The sequence below is a fragment of the Oryzias melastigma genome, linkage group LG14 (assembly GCF_002922805.2).
Source record: "Oryzias melastigma strain HK-1 linkage group LG14, ASM292280v2, whole genome shotgun sequence".
In the NCBI taxonomy this organism is placed as follows: domain Eukaryota; kingdom Metazoa; phylum Chordata; class Actinopteri; order Beloniformes; family Adrianichthyidae; genus Oryzias; species Oryzias melastigma.
The window spans coordinates 18,182,287-18,200,866 of record NC_050525.1 but is presented as its reverse complement, the minus strand read 5'-3'; the positions used below and the strand labels follow the sequence as shown (position 1 = coordinate 18,200,866).

The 18,580-nt window shown below is 40.3% G+C and overlaps 1 protein-coding gene across 7 annotated transcripts in view; it reads right to left on the bottom strand.

Annotated features, from left to right (window-relative positions):
* Positions 1 to 18,580, bottom strand: part of LOC112139758 (neurexin-2) — a 165,670-nt gene that overhangs the window by 109,541 nt on the left and 37,549 nt on the right. For 6 of the 7 annotated variants that reach the window (XM_024262609.2, XM_024262605.2, XM_024262630.2 and 3 more), the window contains exons 4-7: positions 14,932 to 14,961; positions 14,692 to 14,703; positions 6,353 to 6,654; positions 2,422 to 2,583 (exon numbers count right to left, since the gene is read on the bottom strand). In XM_024262609.2, the coding sequence (XP_024118377.1) occupies positions 2,422 to 2,583; positions 6,353 to 6,654; positions 14,692 to 14,703; positions 14,932 to 14,961 (506 nt within the window). The remainder of the gene's footprint in view (positions 1 to 2,421; positions 2,584 to 6,352; positions 6,655 to 14,691; positions 14,704 to 14,931; positions 14,962 to 18,580) is intronic. The other variant, XM_024262624.2, reaches the window with a different exon arrangement.

The following is an 18,580-nucleotide window of genomic DNA, read 5'->3' as shown; positions in this document are numbered from 1 at the left end:
GAAAAAAAGAGACAACACCTCATCATACACACTCAAATCCGTGACACGCCTCGGAGGAACCGTCGCCATATTCAACTGATGAAACAAGAGCTGCCTTCATCACTTAAGACAAATTACTCTTCACTTTTTGGAACTCCAGAGGGTGTTCTCTTTGAAACTTTAGATAAAACTATCTTGAAACATTTGAGTGTCCCAAATCTCAAGGATATATCATCCCAAGGTTTGAAACCCAAAATAATCCATGTCCCAATTAAATAAACAGTCACAGTATATCGGAACTTTTATTTATTTGTTCTGTTAAAATATATAACATTAGTGTGGTATTCCATGACAAGATTCCTTGCTAGTACTGCACATGTGCAGATGAATGTCTACGTAATAACCAGTTGTGGAGTTAATAAAAAAAAGACACAGAGCCTGAAGCCTGTAATTACTGGAGCATTTAGGAAAAGGCCACAAAACATGTTGCGAAAAAAAAAAAAAAACGGCACCACACATCAACCATCTGCTACAAAGACCTTCATCTCCTTATCCAGGTGCTCCAACTCCTTCATTTTATTGACCCCAGTGACCCTCAGCAGGGTTGGATAGACCTTTGACAGACACGTGGACTCTAAACGGACTAATGACCCGACAGGAGGTTAAATACTCGAGACAAGACCAGGGTGTTTGCAGGTTGTTGGGATCCAGATTAAATCAAGTGTTCTAACTCTGTCTAATAATTAATGAGGGTTCATTTAAAATGTCTAAATTGGTCACATTTTTATTAAAAAGGTACAATTGATTTTAATATTCAGTAGCTTATAGTATTAGATTTTTTATGTTTTTACATATCGTGGGGTACGCCTTGGATGGTCAGCCAGTCCATCACAGAGTTGCAGCCTCATTAGGAGTTAAAAAGTTCTGTTATGTTTCCCAAAGTTAATTAAAAAAAACTTTTCCTTTATCAGTGGATCACCTTCAGTCATGTCCTCAGGCAAGCCCCAGAGGTGAGCCCAGAAAATACATTTGAAAGAAAAACAGAAACAGTAAGGGAATCTTTCTTGCAATTATTTTTTTTCTTGTTAAAATTCAAAAATAAATAAGTAAAATTGATTAATTTAGATTATCAAAGCATTGCAAAAATGAAGGATTGAAAGCCCAAAAGAAGAAAGTGCTAAAATGACCTCAATGTGATCTGGAAATGTGTCAGTTGTAAAATATCACGTGACAAGGAAACACCAATAAGAAATATTTTAATCCACTTAATGTTCATTTCAATTTTGAACCCTCAAAGCATTAAACATTTAACCCCTTGATGCCTGAATATATTTCCATCTATGAAAAAATTAATCTTGTAGGTTTTTCTCTCATGAGGTAATTTTGGAGGCATCATATTAGCATCCATAGGTGTCAAGGGATAAAATCTGCATCACTCCATTAAGTTTAGGAGTCATTGTAGTATTTAAAAAAAAAACAATACAATAAAAACCCTATTAAATCGATAAAAATAAGAGATTTTTGGTCTGTAGTGTACACATTAGAAAGCTAGATGTCTAACGACGAAGATATCTTACTCGCAGCACCTCCAGTCGAGCACTAAAGCCAGAGTCTCCAGCAAAAATCAATTATTGAACTACTTTAAACAAGATCACATAGCGGTGTGTGTAAACGGCCGAGCTCCTGTTCCCACACATAATAAAGCTTCTCGTTAGCTCTCCTCCGACCTGCTGCTTCGCTAACAACGTTCAGCTCAGTCAGGTTGTTTCCACCCTATTTTTTTGTGCTGTGTATGTTGTGTACACTAAATGCAAGCAATGCGTCTGCTCTGTCCTTGGTGGTCCGTGCGCGCCGCTGCATCCCCTGCAGCTGGATTTAATGGGGATCAGGAGCAGCGCATGAGCCCAGCTAATAAGCAATTATGAAACCAACCTGTTCCTTTTCAATGTCTGTGAAATGGAATAAACCGTTTGTTTTGAGGAAGAGCAGCGATCTTGGCAATCTCCAAAAACAGAATATTATTATTATAAAATAATAACTTTGATGGCTTTTTTTCATGAAACTCGATTGATTTCAAAGGAACCCATAATCATTGCTTTGTCTCTGCGTCTTTGTATGCTAAGTGGATGATGTTGTCCTGCTTTCTGAAGATAATCAACGTGACAGCTGCAGGGAAAATGCTGTGGAAGCGGGGACGGAAAAGAGAGGATTCGGAGCACCGAACACGAGATGCGACTGCATGCATGCTATGCACATTAGAGCAGAGCTCTCTTTGGGGATTACAGCAGAAATCTATGAATGCATGCTCTGCAGCAGCACCTATTAGCTGAAAGCTTCTTCCTGCAATGGGAGAATCGATAGCAATGTTTTTTTTTTGACACACTTAAAGGACGGCGGCCTTTCGAGGAAGGTCGGACCGTGTTTGAGTCAAGCCGTACTCACATCCTTCAGACAGCCCATGAAGTTGTTGCTGACAGGCGAGCCCGGCAGGTCGGCGGTGTTCAGGCTGCCCCCTATGTAGAAGAGGTCATCCGAGCCGAGCATGGTGTAGTCCTCCTGGGTGTAGCCGGTGGTGGTGAGAATCCCATCCACCAGGATGGTCACCTGCAGACGGGGAGCAGACCAGTGAGGAGACTTTAAGCCAAACAGAAAGAGCCGGCCTAATTATTTCACGCTTCATTTCGGGATTCCAGTTGAGCTCGCCTTAATGTTGGCTCTTGGAAGCAATTACAAGAAAAGCTTTGAAGGGTTCACTAATCTCCGCTGATCCCTGTTGCTGATATATTAGCGGGGATGGCGGCGGAGTCAATAAGCCATAAATTTTTCCCTTTTCCCGCTCATATTTAGACTCCAAAAACAAAGCGTACAAATCAAGATAATTCTCGTATCATGGGGGCACAGTGAAGGAAGCGGCGTAGCTGAGCAGGGCTGTGGAGGTAAAAAAATGATGTGCCTGTTGCCATGACAATAAGCCCACAGTTAAGATAAATTCCAGCACAAATGTAACAGCTTGCACTTGTAGGAAATAAAAACAAATTTCAGGAAATATTGCATGGAAGGCGAAGCACATCCTATCGTTTCAAAAAATTATACATATGTATTTCTGTCCAGGAAAAAGATGTTAGGGAGAAAAGGAAAGTCCTTGAGTAAACAGCCTCTGCAGCCTCTGCATAATTTAACTGTCCTTTAATGCCTTCACGTTTAATGATTAATAATGTCTGACTTATTGTACGTTTTCATTACTTTGATTTTTTTATGAGGGAAATGCAGAAAAGCATGTTTTGCTCACATAAATGAGGATTTCTGTCAAAAATGGGGACAAAATTTGGAGTGATATGTTTTATTTAGATCTCCTCCTCACAGGATGGGTTCACCTTGGAAGATCTGTGAAAGCAGAAGCTAAAAAGAAGCACCTGACGTGATGCGTTTAGGTGTCAGCTTCATAAAACAAGACCCTGTCTTTCCGTTGTGGCAGATATCGATCTCCGCCTGCCTTAAGTATATCTTCGGCTTGGACATGAGACATCAAAAACTTCCAAAGCGAGCTTATCTTTGGCCAAATGTGATGTCACGCCGTGTCCTGACAGCGAAACGGCGGCGTGGGTTGAAGAGTTGAGCGATGGACACATTCAAAGGGAATTACTGAATTAGGTCATGATTAATTAGACGCGCGCAGCCAGATGATAGCTGCAGCCCCGGATAGCACAATTGATTGCACAATCAATGGATAGCATAACCTTTCATGATCATTTCCCAGCATTCCCTGCACATCCAGTGAAACAAAGAAGATGATTAAAAGCAAACGTGTTTATGAGTATTTAGTCAAGCCGGCGTTTCGAGGAACAACTGTACATGATATGTGGGAAATGTAATTAATACTGATCAAGATGAGTTTGTTCATGACAAAGAAAAAAAAAAAACAAAAATGAATAAAGTAATAGGAGGAAGTCCGGGGTGAGCATCTCCGGCGGATCTAATAAAATGTTTCCCAGCAGCTCTCTCCCGGGAGTTACAGTTCCTCCTATCTACATGTCAGTGAGGTAACTTATCTGAGGGGAAAGCAATTTAGCCAGGGATTGAATGCACGCCTGAAAGCATAAGTGACGTGGCTAGCATTGGACTGCCACTCCTCGGGAAGCCGGGGGTGCGCGGATGGGATGTGGGGGAGGAGGCAGCTCAAATGCCGGGTTGTGAGACGGCTGTGCACCAAACAGACGGAAAAAAAACTCAATATCTGCTCTGTCCTTGCATTTGTCACTCTGTGGAGGAGATGGTTGGATTGGGGTTCAAGTTTTCACTCAAGATGACAATAAAAAAAATGTTGAAGTTTAAATCTTCATTTCTTAAAGACCCACTCTGGTTAAAAAATATATTTTTGGTGTTTTTAACATGTTCTTGAGACATTTTTCTCATAATGGAAGACATTTATAAGAAACCTTTTTTTTTAACAGTTTAGCCAGGGGTGCGACTTATACTCAGGAGCAACTTATTTGTATGCTTTTATTTTTTAGACACAAACAGGCTCAAATATTAGTTTTTTCCCAGTAAACACTGGTTTTTCTTTAGCGGTTGTTTCCTCTAACAACCACTAGAGGGCGCTACATCTGAGTGTAAATATGCTATGTGTGTACATGTATGTAAGAGTTTATCTATGCAACTACGCGCATATATATTTTTATAAGAGTTTTGATTACTGTTGGTTTTTTTGTATTTCCTTATTATTATGCCGCTTTTACAACAGAATTTCCCTGCTGGGATAAATAAAGTTGATCTTTAATGTTGAATAAGTATTTGCTACTGATAGTGGCAGAAGAAGTGTCGTTCAAAACAAACATGGAAGAGAATCTGATTGTTTTCCTCTAAAACTTTAATATTTTTCTTAAACACATGAAAAGATTTTTATTCTTGTTTTTATTAATATCTTTATTTATTTTTATTTTTTGTTACGCTGGGTTTGGCAGATTTGTTCTGAAAAGTCAGACTTTTCTCCCAAAAGTGCGACTCTAAATGAAAGATTGTATTTGTGATGTAAAAGCTCCCTGCTCTGCTCCGTTCAGATGCATCCATTTGTAGACGACTAGATCCATGTACAACTTAGTTTTCCTCGTCTGCGTGGCATCTGGGTTAAAACTGTATGCCTAGATAGCTCCGATATTACTCACCATTTTTGTTATAGTTAAGTATGGGATTGTGAGGGGCAGTAAGCTAGCGGGAGAGCACATAGACAGACGGGTAACGGGAAGTGGGCGGCGGCTTACTCCATGCCAACAGTCCCGCCCACAACACAGAGGCAAAATATGCCCTAGAAAACAACACGAGTTATTCGATTTTACCTAAAAATGGCAAAATCTTAGTAAAAAAAAGAACGCTTAAAAATAGATCAAAGACAATCAGAGTGGGACTTCAAAGACCCATTCCAGTGAGCATCGTGTTTTTAACATGTTCTTGTAGCATTCTTCTTATAATAGCGGACTTATATAAAATAATTTACGACTAAAACTGTATTTTTGAGTATTTCTCAATTCAAATCAGGTTAGATCACAAAACAGGATGCTAGAAAAAGCTAGCATCCCAGCTAGCTTGCGCACATTCATTTTCCTCATCCGAGCTGGCCTCTGGATCAAAACTCTTCGGCTGGATTGATCCAATATTGCTAGTCGTTGTTTTTTACACCACTAATGCTAGCTTGAGGCTATGAGCTTGTGCGTGAGGGCGCACACGGAGCTCCCAGTGACAGGGAGGGGGCGTGGTTGCTCTGAGAAAACAGTTCTGCCCACAAGCAGGAATTGTTTTTTAAATGAGCTTCTGCCGCTGTGCACAACATATGTCTTAAAAAACGACCCATGCTTTTGATTTTAGCTATAGTTTGGGGATCCCTGCTTTAGGGTTTAAAGTGGGTTATTTTTTCTCACAGCAATGAATGAACAAATCCTATTTATTAATTAGGCAAAGATGCTCCAACTATGTAGATAACGACAACAATAAACTGGTCCTCAGCTGTATTTTCGTTATTATGTTTGGATTATAGTTTGAGTTTAATGAAAATCTGAAAGATTAAGCAAATGGAAAAATGAAACACTTCCTGAGTGATCATCTCTTTAAGACAAACTATGATCCTTAATGATGCATTTGAGCTGCTTTTCAATTATTTGTCAAAAACTGAATGACTCAGTAGTCTGTAAATGGACTTCTTACATATTTGATGAAAAGAGCCACTAAAACCCTTTTTAATAACAGTGTTTACATAAAAGATGGGCTGAAATTGGACAGTAGGAAAGAGAGCATGAGGAAAAATATAGAAAATATGAGGAAAAGTTCCACTAAAGCAAAGCTCCTGCGTGATTGACAGCACTAAAAGGTCATTTGGACATACCTGGCGGAGGTTGCGCGTCACTCGCACATCGTGCCAAACGTTGTCGTTGAACTTGCCGCTGGCGGGTTCCACCAGAGCTTCGAAGGCTCCGGAGCCCAGGTTGATGACCAGCCACAGAGCGCCGTTCCTCAGGGACAGGTTGACGTAGTCGGCGGACCGGCCCGTGTGCAGCAGCAGGCCGTTCCTCTGCAGCGTGCGGAAGGACAGCGTGATCTCATCCAGACTGCTCTGGATGGGAGTCTGGGACAGGTTGTAGCTGAAGAACTCATTGCCTCTAAAGGTGGCCACTGACTCCTTCTGCCCTGTGAGGCGGACACAAACATGTCAGACGGATGCTCCTGTTGCCGCTTTCTGACTCTACTTGTGGGTGCATGATCTAAACAAATAGAAACATCCTGTGCAGCTTTGCAATCGGAAATTATCTGTGCAATTTTGAATGAAAATATTCCAAACAATGGTTCAACCCAGTACTGAAGTCTCTTGTCTTTGTCCATATGATGCATTTTTGTTTGTACCAGCTTTATTATTTAATAAATACATCAAAACATTTATATAAAAAAATAACTAGGACAGAGAAAATGTCAAAATTGTGTGAATGCTTTGCAGCATCTACACAATAGTGGTTCTCTTGCACCTTTCAGTACGCAAAAACTCAATCACACTTTAAACGATTTCAGTAATCTTGGTATCAAAATGTTCAGATCATTTACAACATTATTGCTAGAAGTTTTGGTATTCATAACTTTACAGTTGTTGAAATATTGAGCAAAATTGCTTAAATCCTTCAAAAACATTGTGCACTTTGAAACGTTTGAACTTTCCGCATACTTTCATCTAGAGACACCATTCGAACTTTAAAATGTTCAACAACTATTATGTTTTTTAAGGGAATTTGGAGTTTAGCTTTTGTTATAGCAACATGCTAGCTGTGTTAGGCTAATTTTGACAATATGCTAAAATACTGGCAAAATTAGAATATTTTCCATTGTATTAGGATAGTTTGTAGTTTAGCTAATATTTTACATTATGATAGCTGTCTTGACTTAGACATTTTTTTAGGATGATTTGGAGATATGCTAATATTTTAACAATACGCTAGCTGTTTTGGCAAAATTAAACATTTTTACAGGTTTTTTTGGGACAGTTAGCTAAAATTTTAGCAAGCTTTCAGCATTTTTTATCAGGTTCAGCATTTTAAACTAGTTATAAGTTTCAGGATTTTCAGCTGCAGCTTCAGCATTTTAGCTAACTGTAAGTTTCAGGATTTTCAGCGATCAGGTTCAGCATTTTAAGCTAGTTATAAGTTTCGGGATTTTCAGCAGCCACATTCAACTAACAGCATTCACACTATCGCAGGTAATGCTATATATCTAGTTTTGCTTGATTTAATAAAAAAAGATGACTAATACAGGAACAAAGTTAAGCAAAAGGAAAAAAGACACTGGAATCTTGACATTTAGTTAAAAATAATAACAAAAAAAATGTAATAAATTAACACATTAAAAGAAAATCAAAAGTTTAAATAAAAACTAATCACAAATAATGATTTGTACTGCACCAAATGAGGCAAAAAAGACACAAAATGAATATATTTATGTTTTATTTTGAAAGAATTTGTTATAAAATAAAAGTTTTTTATGTTGAATTTTTCCAGTGTAGTTTGTATTGTCAGATGATTTCATAATAGTTTGCACAGACACGGAATTTTGCTTTATTCATGTTCAAAATCTTAGCCTTATTAGATTACATCTGCTGCCCACAAGAAATGATTATAAGTTATTTAATATGCAAAGTAAAACAGTCATATATATACGCTCCCAATATGTTTTAAATTTAAAAATAAACGAATTTATGGTAGATTTTTTGTGAATGCTTTTTATAACTGAAACAATCCCTGAACATTATTTACCTCAAAAATATATCTTTAAAAAAGCCCCAGTAGTCACTTTTGGTAAGTTATAATAAAAAATGATTGATCACTACAAGCAAGCATTTCTCAGAATCCTAAGAAATGACTTAAACAAACAACTTTTTTATCAGGAGCTGTTTCCACATTTATGACTTTATGACAGCTTAATTTCCTTTACGCTTTTATTTGTTTATAAAAGAAATGTCAGCTGATCTCTGGAGTGCATGTGAGGCCACAGGATCAGAGGACCTGCAACCTTCTACGTCTAAAAAGTTTCTCATTATGGGTATTTTAAGGAGCCCCTCCAATGAAAATTGTGGGGTTTTTCACGTATTAATGTAGCATTTTTTTCACAATACAATGGGAAAATAAATATTTAGTCAGCCACCAATTCTGCAAGTTCTCCCACTTAAGAAGACGAGAGAGGCCTGTAATTTTCACCATAGGTAAACCTCAACTGTGAGAGACAAAATGAGTAAAAAAAAATCCAGAAAATCACATTGTCTGATTTTTAAAGAATTTATTTTGAAAAAAGTATTTGGTCACCTACGAACAAGCCAGATTTCTAGCTTTCACAGACCTGTAACTCCTTCTGTAAGAGAATCCTCTGTCCTCCACTTGTTACCTGTATTAATGACACCTGTTTTAACTCGTTATCTAAATAAAAAACACCTGTCCACAACCTCAAGCAGTCATACACCAAACTCCTCTATGACCAAGACCAAAGAGCTGTCTAAGGACACCAGAAACAAAATAGTTGACCTGCTCCAGGCTGGGAAGACTGAATCTTCAATAGCTCGGTGTGAAGAAATCAACTGTGGGAGTAATTATTAGGAAATGAAGATCTCCATTGATCTGGGGCCCCCAGCAAGATCTCACCCTGTGGGGTCAAAAAGGTGAACAAAAATCCCAGAACCACATGGGGGACTTAGTGAATGACCCGCACAGAGCTGGGACCAAAGTAACAAAGGCTACCATCAGTAACACACTCCAAACCCTGCAGTGCCAGAGTTGAGGGAGTTGAAAGTCTGTGTTGCCCAGAGACAGCCCCAAAACATCACTGCTCTAGAGGAGATCTGCATGGAGGAATGGACCAAAATACCAGCAACAGTTTGTGAAAAACCTTGTGAAGACTTGCAGAAAACATTTGACTGCCCTCATTGACAACAAAGGGTATAAAAAATGTTGAGTTTATCTTTTATTATTGACCAAATACCTATTTTCCACCATAATTTACAGATTCATTCTTTAGAAATCAGACAAAGTGATTTTCTGGATTATTTTTTCTCATTTTGTCTCTCATAGTTGAGGTTTACCTTACAGGCCTCTTTCATCTTTTTAAGTGGGAGAACTTGCAGAATTGGTAGCTGACTATATATGTTCTTGTCCCATTGTAAAACAAGAAAAATAGGATTAAAACTGCTTTTCTGACTATTTCTTTATTCAAATATGTCCTAAAAACTAGATTGTTTTGCTAAAAACAGTATAATCATAAATAAAAGACCATTGGGAATGATTTTACGATAAAATATATAGCTGGAGTGAGACTTTGACTCAATTTTTCTAGAAACTTAGACACAGGACTATTTCTGGTCTTGCATACTTTAGTTTAAGTCTTTTTGAACATCTATTTAACCCCAAAACAAAGAAAGAAATTCTAAAAAAAGACCACAAAAGCAGAACCTGGGTAAAATTCTCGCCGTTCTTCACTTTATGCAATCCAAATGTTGCTGGCAGATGACCTTTACTGTGGAAGCTGTGGATTAATTAAAAAGGGTGGTGGCCCGGCTTGTTTTGTGTGTGCAGGGGGTGGCTTTGAAAGACCTAAAACTTTGGCTTTATTTTCTCTGACACCATATTGACTTTGGCACTAAGTCTGTGCAAATCTTGTCAAAGATTCAGGCTGCAGTCTGGGTGATAAAATATGCAGCTGGAGCAGTTTCTGCATGTTGCAGCTGACTGAAGGTGGAGGGCGTGTGTGTGTGAGTGTGGGTGGGGGTGGAGGCACTAGCCTCAGCTGGAGTCGGCTGCAAAGACCTTTTACTGCACTGAGCCGTTTCCTGATGCAAATGGAAGCACATATCAATAGAAAATGAAGGCTGCGCAGGAACTGGCGGGGGATTCTCTCCACTCATTCTCACATTTTGCTTTCTTGCAATGACCCTTCGCCTCGGCTTAAAACCACAACTCGAGGATAGCTGGTCCTGACATTATGCTCATCCCGGAGAAAAAAAGTGCACGATCCATTAAACCTCTAACCGAATCACACGGTGGGAGCTGCAGGGCACTCTTACTCTTTGATGTACTGAATATTCTGCATGCTGGTGTTATTCTAATACAGGAGATAAATTAAATCATTGCGCAATTGAGGCATACGGTTGCACAAAGACACTGAGCTGCACTGGTCCTGCCATCGTTGCTGCCACAGGTCATGGAGAGATAGATCAGGGATCAGAGCTAAGTAATAGGGAGAGCTTGTGTGAGTGTCTGACACCACCAATGACTGTGGATAGAGATTGAGAGATGGTTTGTGTTGCTGATCTGAAAATGGAGTCTGAAACATGTCTTTTTAGATCAGAATCCAACAATCCTGGATCAATCCATAGGCCATGCCCCTTTGAAACATTGAAAACAGGCTCTAAGATATGAGCGAAACACACTGGACACAGCTTCATTTGAAAATTGAAACACAGGCAGGCAGATTTAGAGATTTAACCCTTATATTGTGTTCGAACACAATATAAGGGTTAAATAGATGTTAGTTTTGCTTATGTTTTCTTTTCTTCTATCAGTTTTAAGGCAAACGAGGTCGAACTTCTGTCTTCTCTACCTCATAGAGAGGTACTCATTACATCAAAGTTTCCATAATTCTCTAAAAAATCAATCAAATAATTGTTTTGTGTTATTTCCAATAAATGGGGCTTAAACTTTCTTGAATTTGCCCCAAATAAATCCTTTAGTTTCCAAACCCCTAGAAATATGGTGGCTAGAGTGCTGTACAGAATTTATTTACAGACCCACTGGAAGAGAGGTCTTGCGGTGGGTTATGAGCGTCAAGGTGCAAACAGACCGGCCGCAGTGACATGGTTTTGGTAGCCTCTATCAATGAAAAGTCTATGCCAAGGGTGGGCAAACTACTGCCTAAAATTCTATCAATAATCCTTATTAATATTTCACTCTCCCTTTTAATTCTGGTGTCTCCCCATGGTACACTACAGAAGTGTACTACGGAAGAAGTGCTAAAAGCAGACATCATTCAGACGCTGTAGATGGTGTAGTTTACTGTAGTGGGAGAGTCTCTGAATGATCTCATGAACCAAGACACGGAGATGTGTGTACCAATGTTTTTGTGGAGCTTTCCAAAAGAAACAAACCTGATCTCTCAACATCATCTGTGTCTTCCGTGCATTGACTATTTATGAGCCATACGGATGTACAGTAAATGCTTCCATGTAGCGATGAGGCTAAAAACGTTTGAACGTATCTCCTCCTACATGAATCTGGAGAGTTAAGTTGGAGCACATTTTGGATAAGCTAATTTGATGTGCAAATAGTGTTTAACCCTTTAACACCTGAGGTGTCACCGGTGACGCTTAAACACAAACTCTAACATGCTGTAACTTTTCAACTGTTAACGCGATCAACCCAATTCCACAGAAAAGCGGCTTGTGTGGCTTTTCTGTAAATACTTCCAGGCCACATGGCAGAATCTCCTGGATTTACGTTGATCATGTTGACAGTTGAAAAGTTACAGTAAATCAAAGAACATAAACACTGGAGCTCTGGTGTTAAAGCTCCCAGCCAGCAAAGCCAAGTGGGGCCAGTTTGGTTCAAAAGTGGGCAGAAAATGTGGGGCCCACCTGTTTGCCCACATTAGCTTAGGTGGGCACTCAGTGGGTTGACTCTCTGTGCTAGTCAGCCTCATGGTGGACGGTGTAGCATGCTAGCAAGCTCCACTGTATTGAGCTAGCAAGCTCCACTGTATCAAGCTACTGAGCTCCACTGTAGCAAGCTCCACTTTAGCGAGTTAGCAAGGTCTGCTGTAGAGAGCTAGCGAGCTCTGCTGTGGCGAGCTCCGCTGTATGGAGCTAGTGAGCTCTGCTGTGGTAAACTCTGTTGTACCGAGCGAGCAAAGTCAGCTGTAGCAAGCTCCGCTGTAGCGAGCACTGTTGTAGCATGTTCCAGTGTATCAAGCTAGCGAGCTCTGCTGTAGCAAGTTCCATTGTAGCGAGTTAGCGAGTTCCGCTGTAGCGAGCTGCACTGTATGAAGCTAGTGAGCTCTGCTGTAGCAAGCTCTGCTGTAGCATGCTCCAAGGTAGCAAGCTAGCGAGCTCTGCTGTAGCGAGCTGCGCTGTATGGAGCTAGTGAGCTCTGCTATAGCAAACTCAGTTATAGCGAGATAGCGAAATTCGCTGTAGCAAGCTAGCAAGCTCTGCTGTAGCGATCTAGCAAGCTCTGTTGTCCGCCAGGCGGCTAACCCGCTGAATGCCCACTTAAGCCAATGTGGGTAAACAGACGTGGGGCCACTACAAAAACTGTGGATAAACCCATGTGGGGCCCACATTTTCTGCCCACTTTTAAACCACATGAGGCCTTGCTGGCTGGGTGGGTTCATGTAAACAAAGCATAAAAAAAGCAAATATTTGTTGAACACGTCCTTTCAAAGGAAATCTTGTGCTATTTATCACAATTTCATGATTTTATCTTCAAAACATCTGATTTCATGTTGACTTGTGTGTGTAACTGGCCACCTAGAGGTTATCTGAAGAATTGATCTGGCTCCAACTTTGTTTTCCAAGCAGCCTCAGACAGGAAGTCACAGAGGTGCTCTTTAGTCACAGCACAGCAGAGCAGTTTCAAAGAGTTCCTTAAAACCCAGGGCGCACCGCAGCCGCCGACTCCATCTCCTCATTAGAGGCTGAGAGCTGCTGCAGTAAAGCAGCGTGCATGTGCAGCCGCTCCACATCAGTCTGGAGTGCAGAGATGCACCGGCTCAGAGGCTGGTCGGCGAGCTCCATGAGGGTCTAAAAAATCTCCCCATTTTTCAGCTTTTATCTGAGAAGCGCTGGAGTGAAAACACGCCACTCCTCTGCCCCCCTGATGTCTGCCTCTATCTGTAAGATCATATCAAAGCACTTTCCCAAGTTCCCTCCCCAGCTGCCGCTTGAACATTGTTCATGACTAATGCTTGCTGGAACATTCAATGTCTGAATGAAACTTTCATGTCTGGCGTATGTGCCTTAACGCCATGACATAATCGCAGCTCTGCTACGGTTATCGCTCGGAGCGTTCCTTTCGTAAATCTTTCATCCGCAATCAATTACCAACTTCTTTTTTCATTTTAATGTGTGAAATTAAGTAATTACATTTAGGCCTCAATTCATGACATATCTCACTGTGGGTGGCTTTAGGACACACTCTCAGTTTGATGTAGTGAATATTTCATGTTGCTCTAATAACGCAGACGATATTATTCATTGAACGGTTGAGGCGGCGGCGGCGGCAGCTCATAGTATATCCATTGTTCCATCAGGATTCCCAGTGGCCAATAAGGACTAATTACAACCTGGAAACATGCTAAAGTTTGTCTTACAAATGGGTAAACAGAGAATCCAGACCTTAATCTGCATCAGTCGTGTACAGCCCGGAGCTGCAGCATTTGTAACAGCTGATAAAACGGAGCAATAACTCACTGAAGTCGCCTTGTTATCTACTGTAAATGGAGTCCAAATCAGTGCTATCAGCTCAACACAACAAAACGCAAATGAGAACTTGTGCGCTCCTCATTCAGATGAAGTGGGACTAACAAAGACGAAGCTGTTTCAGTTTCTGAGTTATTCAAAAACATAAAAAAAAACAAAATACACTGAATAATCTTGAACACCAGAGCTATAATTATAGCCCCACGTCAGTGCTTTCCTGTCAGATAAATGATTTTCCTCAAGTAGTCGGGTCAATGCATTATTGTGTCAAAATGTGCAGTCAAAGCCATGTCTCGAGCAGGATCAGCTCCGCCGCTGATCGCCATGGAGACATGACAAAGACACTCATCTCAGCATCACAGCTCATTCAGGAAACCAAACAGAACATGAATAGTGAACTTTTTGGTCAACCACTGATATTGTCCACATACCCTTTAAAAAAAAAAAAAAAAAAGAGGAGATAATAGTTTTTTTTGAATATGTAGATATATATATTTGTCATGCTGTGAAAACAACAGACAGCATGTTTCCCATATGTGCATTGTTCTTTTTTTCTGAGAAAAACTAAAAACTCTCTGAGGATTATTTCCTTCTAAAGAAAGCAAAGTGCTTCCTCTGAAGACCAGATTCTAATTCCTGGGATGGGATCCCTTTCATGTTCATTACCTACACTTGCTTCCTCTGAAAACACCATGAAACCAAAGCGAAGAGATGCTATGATGCATTACCTTGGCGATAAACTGCAGAGGTCAAAGGTGAAGTTCCAGCTCAGTCAGTGGTCAGGACAAGGGTTTGACGGACAAAAATTGAGTGAATAGTGAGGCATAGCATGAAAGGAAGCAAAAAACGAATAGGCAAGTATATGGAAAAAAGAGGAGAGGAAATATTAGTGCAGCACAATTAACTGGGGGGAGGGGAAATGTGTTCAGGTGGCTGGGAGGGAAAAGCAAACCAATAAAACCCCATACCTTGGCGGTTTAACATCAGGTGCGCCAGACCTTGAGGGAAAGAACAGAAAAAAGGATACGAAAACAGGAAGTTCATAAAGAGGTTTGGGAGAACAAAAGCATTGTCACAATGTTGGACTGCAGTTTGTGACAGACATCCTGGGGAAGGTACGGATGTCAAAGTTCCAACTCAAATATAAAGGGGAAATCAAACTTAAACAGACAAACATCTCAAGGGAGGAGAGGGGAGGAGGAGGCAAGGAGAGAAAAAAACATCTTGACCGGTGCAACTCGTACAGGAAGTTGCTCACACAGATGCTTTTTTCGAATGGAACACATATTGTATGTTTACTTGATGCAGACAGAGTTAGAGATGTGTCAGGTGCACACAGAACATCCTTTTTGGTTGAAATCTCCTCACGCTAACGCAGTCAAATCCTGAGCTATGGTTTTTGAAGCCATTCTGACTTATGTCACTTTTGTCTGTTTTGCAGCGCTTTTAAATCTCTACACGAGAGGCTTTTCTTGAATGCTCAGCCATCCCAGCTGGGCCTACTTAACTCTCAGTGTGGCTGCTTTGTGTTAAAGGGCAGAAGCGACACCACTCCTTTCTATCTTTAGTGATCAGGACACACAATGCTAGCATATGTTGGTGCCTTACAAAGACGTTTATCACCAGTCAGAAAAACAGGAAAAATTTAAAGATATGTTCCAAATGATTCATTTTAAAGACCCACTCCGATGAAAATTGCGTTGTTGTTGTTTGTAACATGTTCCTATGGCATGTTTCCTATGTTGGAAGACATTTATTAAGAATATTAAGAGTATTTCTTTATTCAAATAATTGTGAATCAAGAGCAGATGACACAAAATAACAGATTGATACGGCTAAGACAAATGTAATTGTGACTATTCTAACTTCCAGCGTTATTAGTAGCACGTAAAAAAGTTAAATATCTCTATAAGACGCTGGTACTACATGTTAGCCGCATTAGCGCATTTACAATACCTGCAACTCTCAACCTTGTTAGCGATACGCAAAATAACAGACTGATAGGGCTAGAACAAACATAGCTGTGACTATGCTAACTCCTAACGTTGTTAGTAACACGTAAAAAATTAAAAAAAATCCCAATATGACACCGCAACTACACGTTAGCAATGTGACTTGTGTTAGCATATTCACACCTTGTTTGCAAAACGTAAAATAACAGATTGATACGAATAAAACCAACCTTACTGTGAACTGACTAACTCCCATTTTGTTAGCAACAAGCAGAAAAAGGAACACAGTCCAACACTACATTAGCCGTGTTAGCAAATTTGTAACTCCCAATCTTGTTTGCGAAATGAACAATTACGGGCTGATACAGCTAAAATAAACGTAGCTGTGAGTATGCTAACTCCTTAACACTGTTACTAATACGTAAAAATACTAAAAAAAAAACACAGTCCGACACTGCTACTACATGTTAGCCGTGCTAGCATATTCACAATATTTGAAACTCACAATTCTGTCTGCAAAATGCTCAATAGCGGAGTGACACGGCTAAAACAAACATAACTGTGAGTATGCTAACTCCTTATGTTGTTAGTATTGCGTAAATTTCTTTTAATAAACACAGTCTGACACTGCTGCTACGTGTTAGCCGCATTAGCGTATTCATAATATTTGTAACTTCCAATCTTGTAGTCAAAATGTACAATAGTGGACTGTTTATTTTAAAAACTACAGTCTGACACTGCTACTACATGTTAGCATATTTAGAATAACATTTCTGGGCGGCGGGAAGGGGGCGGGGCTTTGCAGTGATGGATCCACCCACAACTCAGAGGTGAAATTCTAATGAACTCCTGCTTCTCTATAGAAAATGTGTCCTTGTGACACTTTTTTGGGGTTAAAAATGGCATAATCTTAATTAAAAGACTACTGGAAACGCTTTGAAAATGGCTGAAAAGATGATCGGAGTGGGACTTTAATGCTGTTTTTCTCTGTGCTCCACAGAAATGCAGAACAATTTTCAGTTGGATCAAGCAGAGGTTGCACATCAAACCTCATGCTGCTGCTCCTGCGGGGCTGGTGCCACGCAACACTTCCCCACTGCACCAGCAAGCACAAACAGCCCTCGTCAGTGCATCAAGAAAAAAAAAATTCAAGTCACCTAAATTTCTCACACTTCCAGAGCCTTTTGAGTCATCGGGTAAAATCTTACAAAGGGGCGGGCCTCTCTGCTCATGTGTGCCACCTCGCAGGACTGGAAATGCTGTAACTCGTAGTGTGGAATGGCCACGATTACCCTTGGGAGGGTCTTTGCCTGCCAACACGTAGGCTTTCACAGAGTGTGTTTTGCAAAGCCAGTGACTGCAGCTCTGCTCACACTCAGGATTCATCCGCAGCCCAGTCTGCACAGCAGACAAAGAGCTGCTATGTGCACCCAGAATGCAGTTTTCCCATCCGTGGCACGCCAATGTACCCATAAGCCCAACCAAGGGAGTTCAAAGTTTTGCTTTTATGTTTCCACACACACTGGGCACGAATATCAAAACTATTTTGTCACATTTTATTCCAAACCCTTAATCTTTTATATTCAGATTAACTGCAAATGATAATAAACAAATATAAAGCATTGCTTTTTAACATTTTTCTTGTGTGGTGATAGAAAACTAACCAGCATCCTAAACCAATCAGCTAACAAGTAGCACAGTAAACAAAGTAATCCTCGATGTGTGTTCCCAAAGAATTGGCCAAAAGTGGATTAGGAGTGGTGTTGCTGCTGCCCTCTTTTTCTCTTTCTCTTTACTGAATATGTGCATCTTTCTTCTTTCTCCCATCCAAATCTCAGGGAGTGGGAATACAGAGATAACTGGCTAAGACCTGTGGAGAGCAGAGGCAGGAGGAAAAAGAGCAGCCCTGCCCACCACTTATCTGAGCCATTTCTATTTTAAAAAGCTAAAATGCTGACAGAAATTAAACTACAATCCTCACATTTATTGGAAGATCGTTGACTGAGTCACCTGGTAGATGTTTCTGACCTCGCTTTTTCACAAACACATCTTTATTTCCTTTCTCTAATACAAATATTTTATTCATCCTCTTTACGATCTTAAAAAATAAGATCATCCCACTTGTTAATATTTGAATCCACAGAGAGAAGTTCAGGCTGTTTGAATTCGTCTTCAAGACGTTCGTTCCCACGTGAGGTTTTCATGTAAGTCAAAGCACATACAGGAAAAAAGCTTTTAAAAGCTTTTGAAATAATAGTGATGCTCAAACGTATTTTTATTTGGAAACAGGAGCCGCACAAACTTTGATTTTATTATTTTTTTTACCCACGAAAATTCCAGCAATCAGCAGCCTGTAGAGCTCAGAGATTATGCCAAGGTCACTGCTGCTGGAACACGGACGCCCATCAGGACCAGCTGTGTCCTGTCTGTCAAACATGCCTCCTTTGTTAACCTTTTAGCTCAGCAAAACCGTGTTTAAAAAAAAGACCAAAAAACAGGAAAACTATAGCAACTTGTGCGATGAGGTTGGTCATATGTCCCGGTGACACCCTCGCCCTATATCTGCTGTGTGACCAGGCCGTCCTTATCTCCTGTCCACAGACCTCAGAAAGCGTCAGGGGATGCTGCACTGTTTTGGCATGTGAGCGTGCCCCGCTGCGGCCTT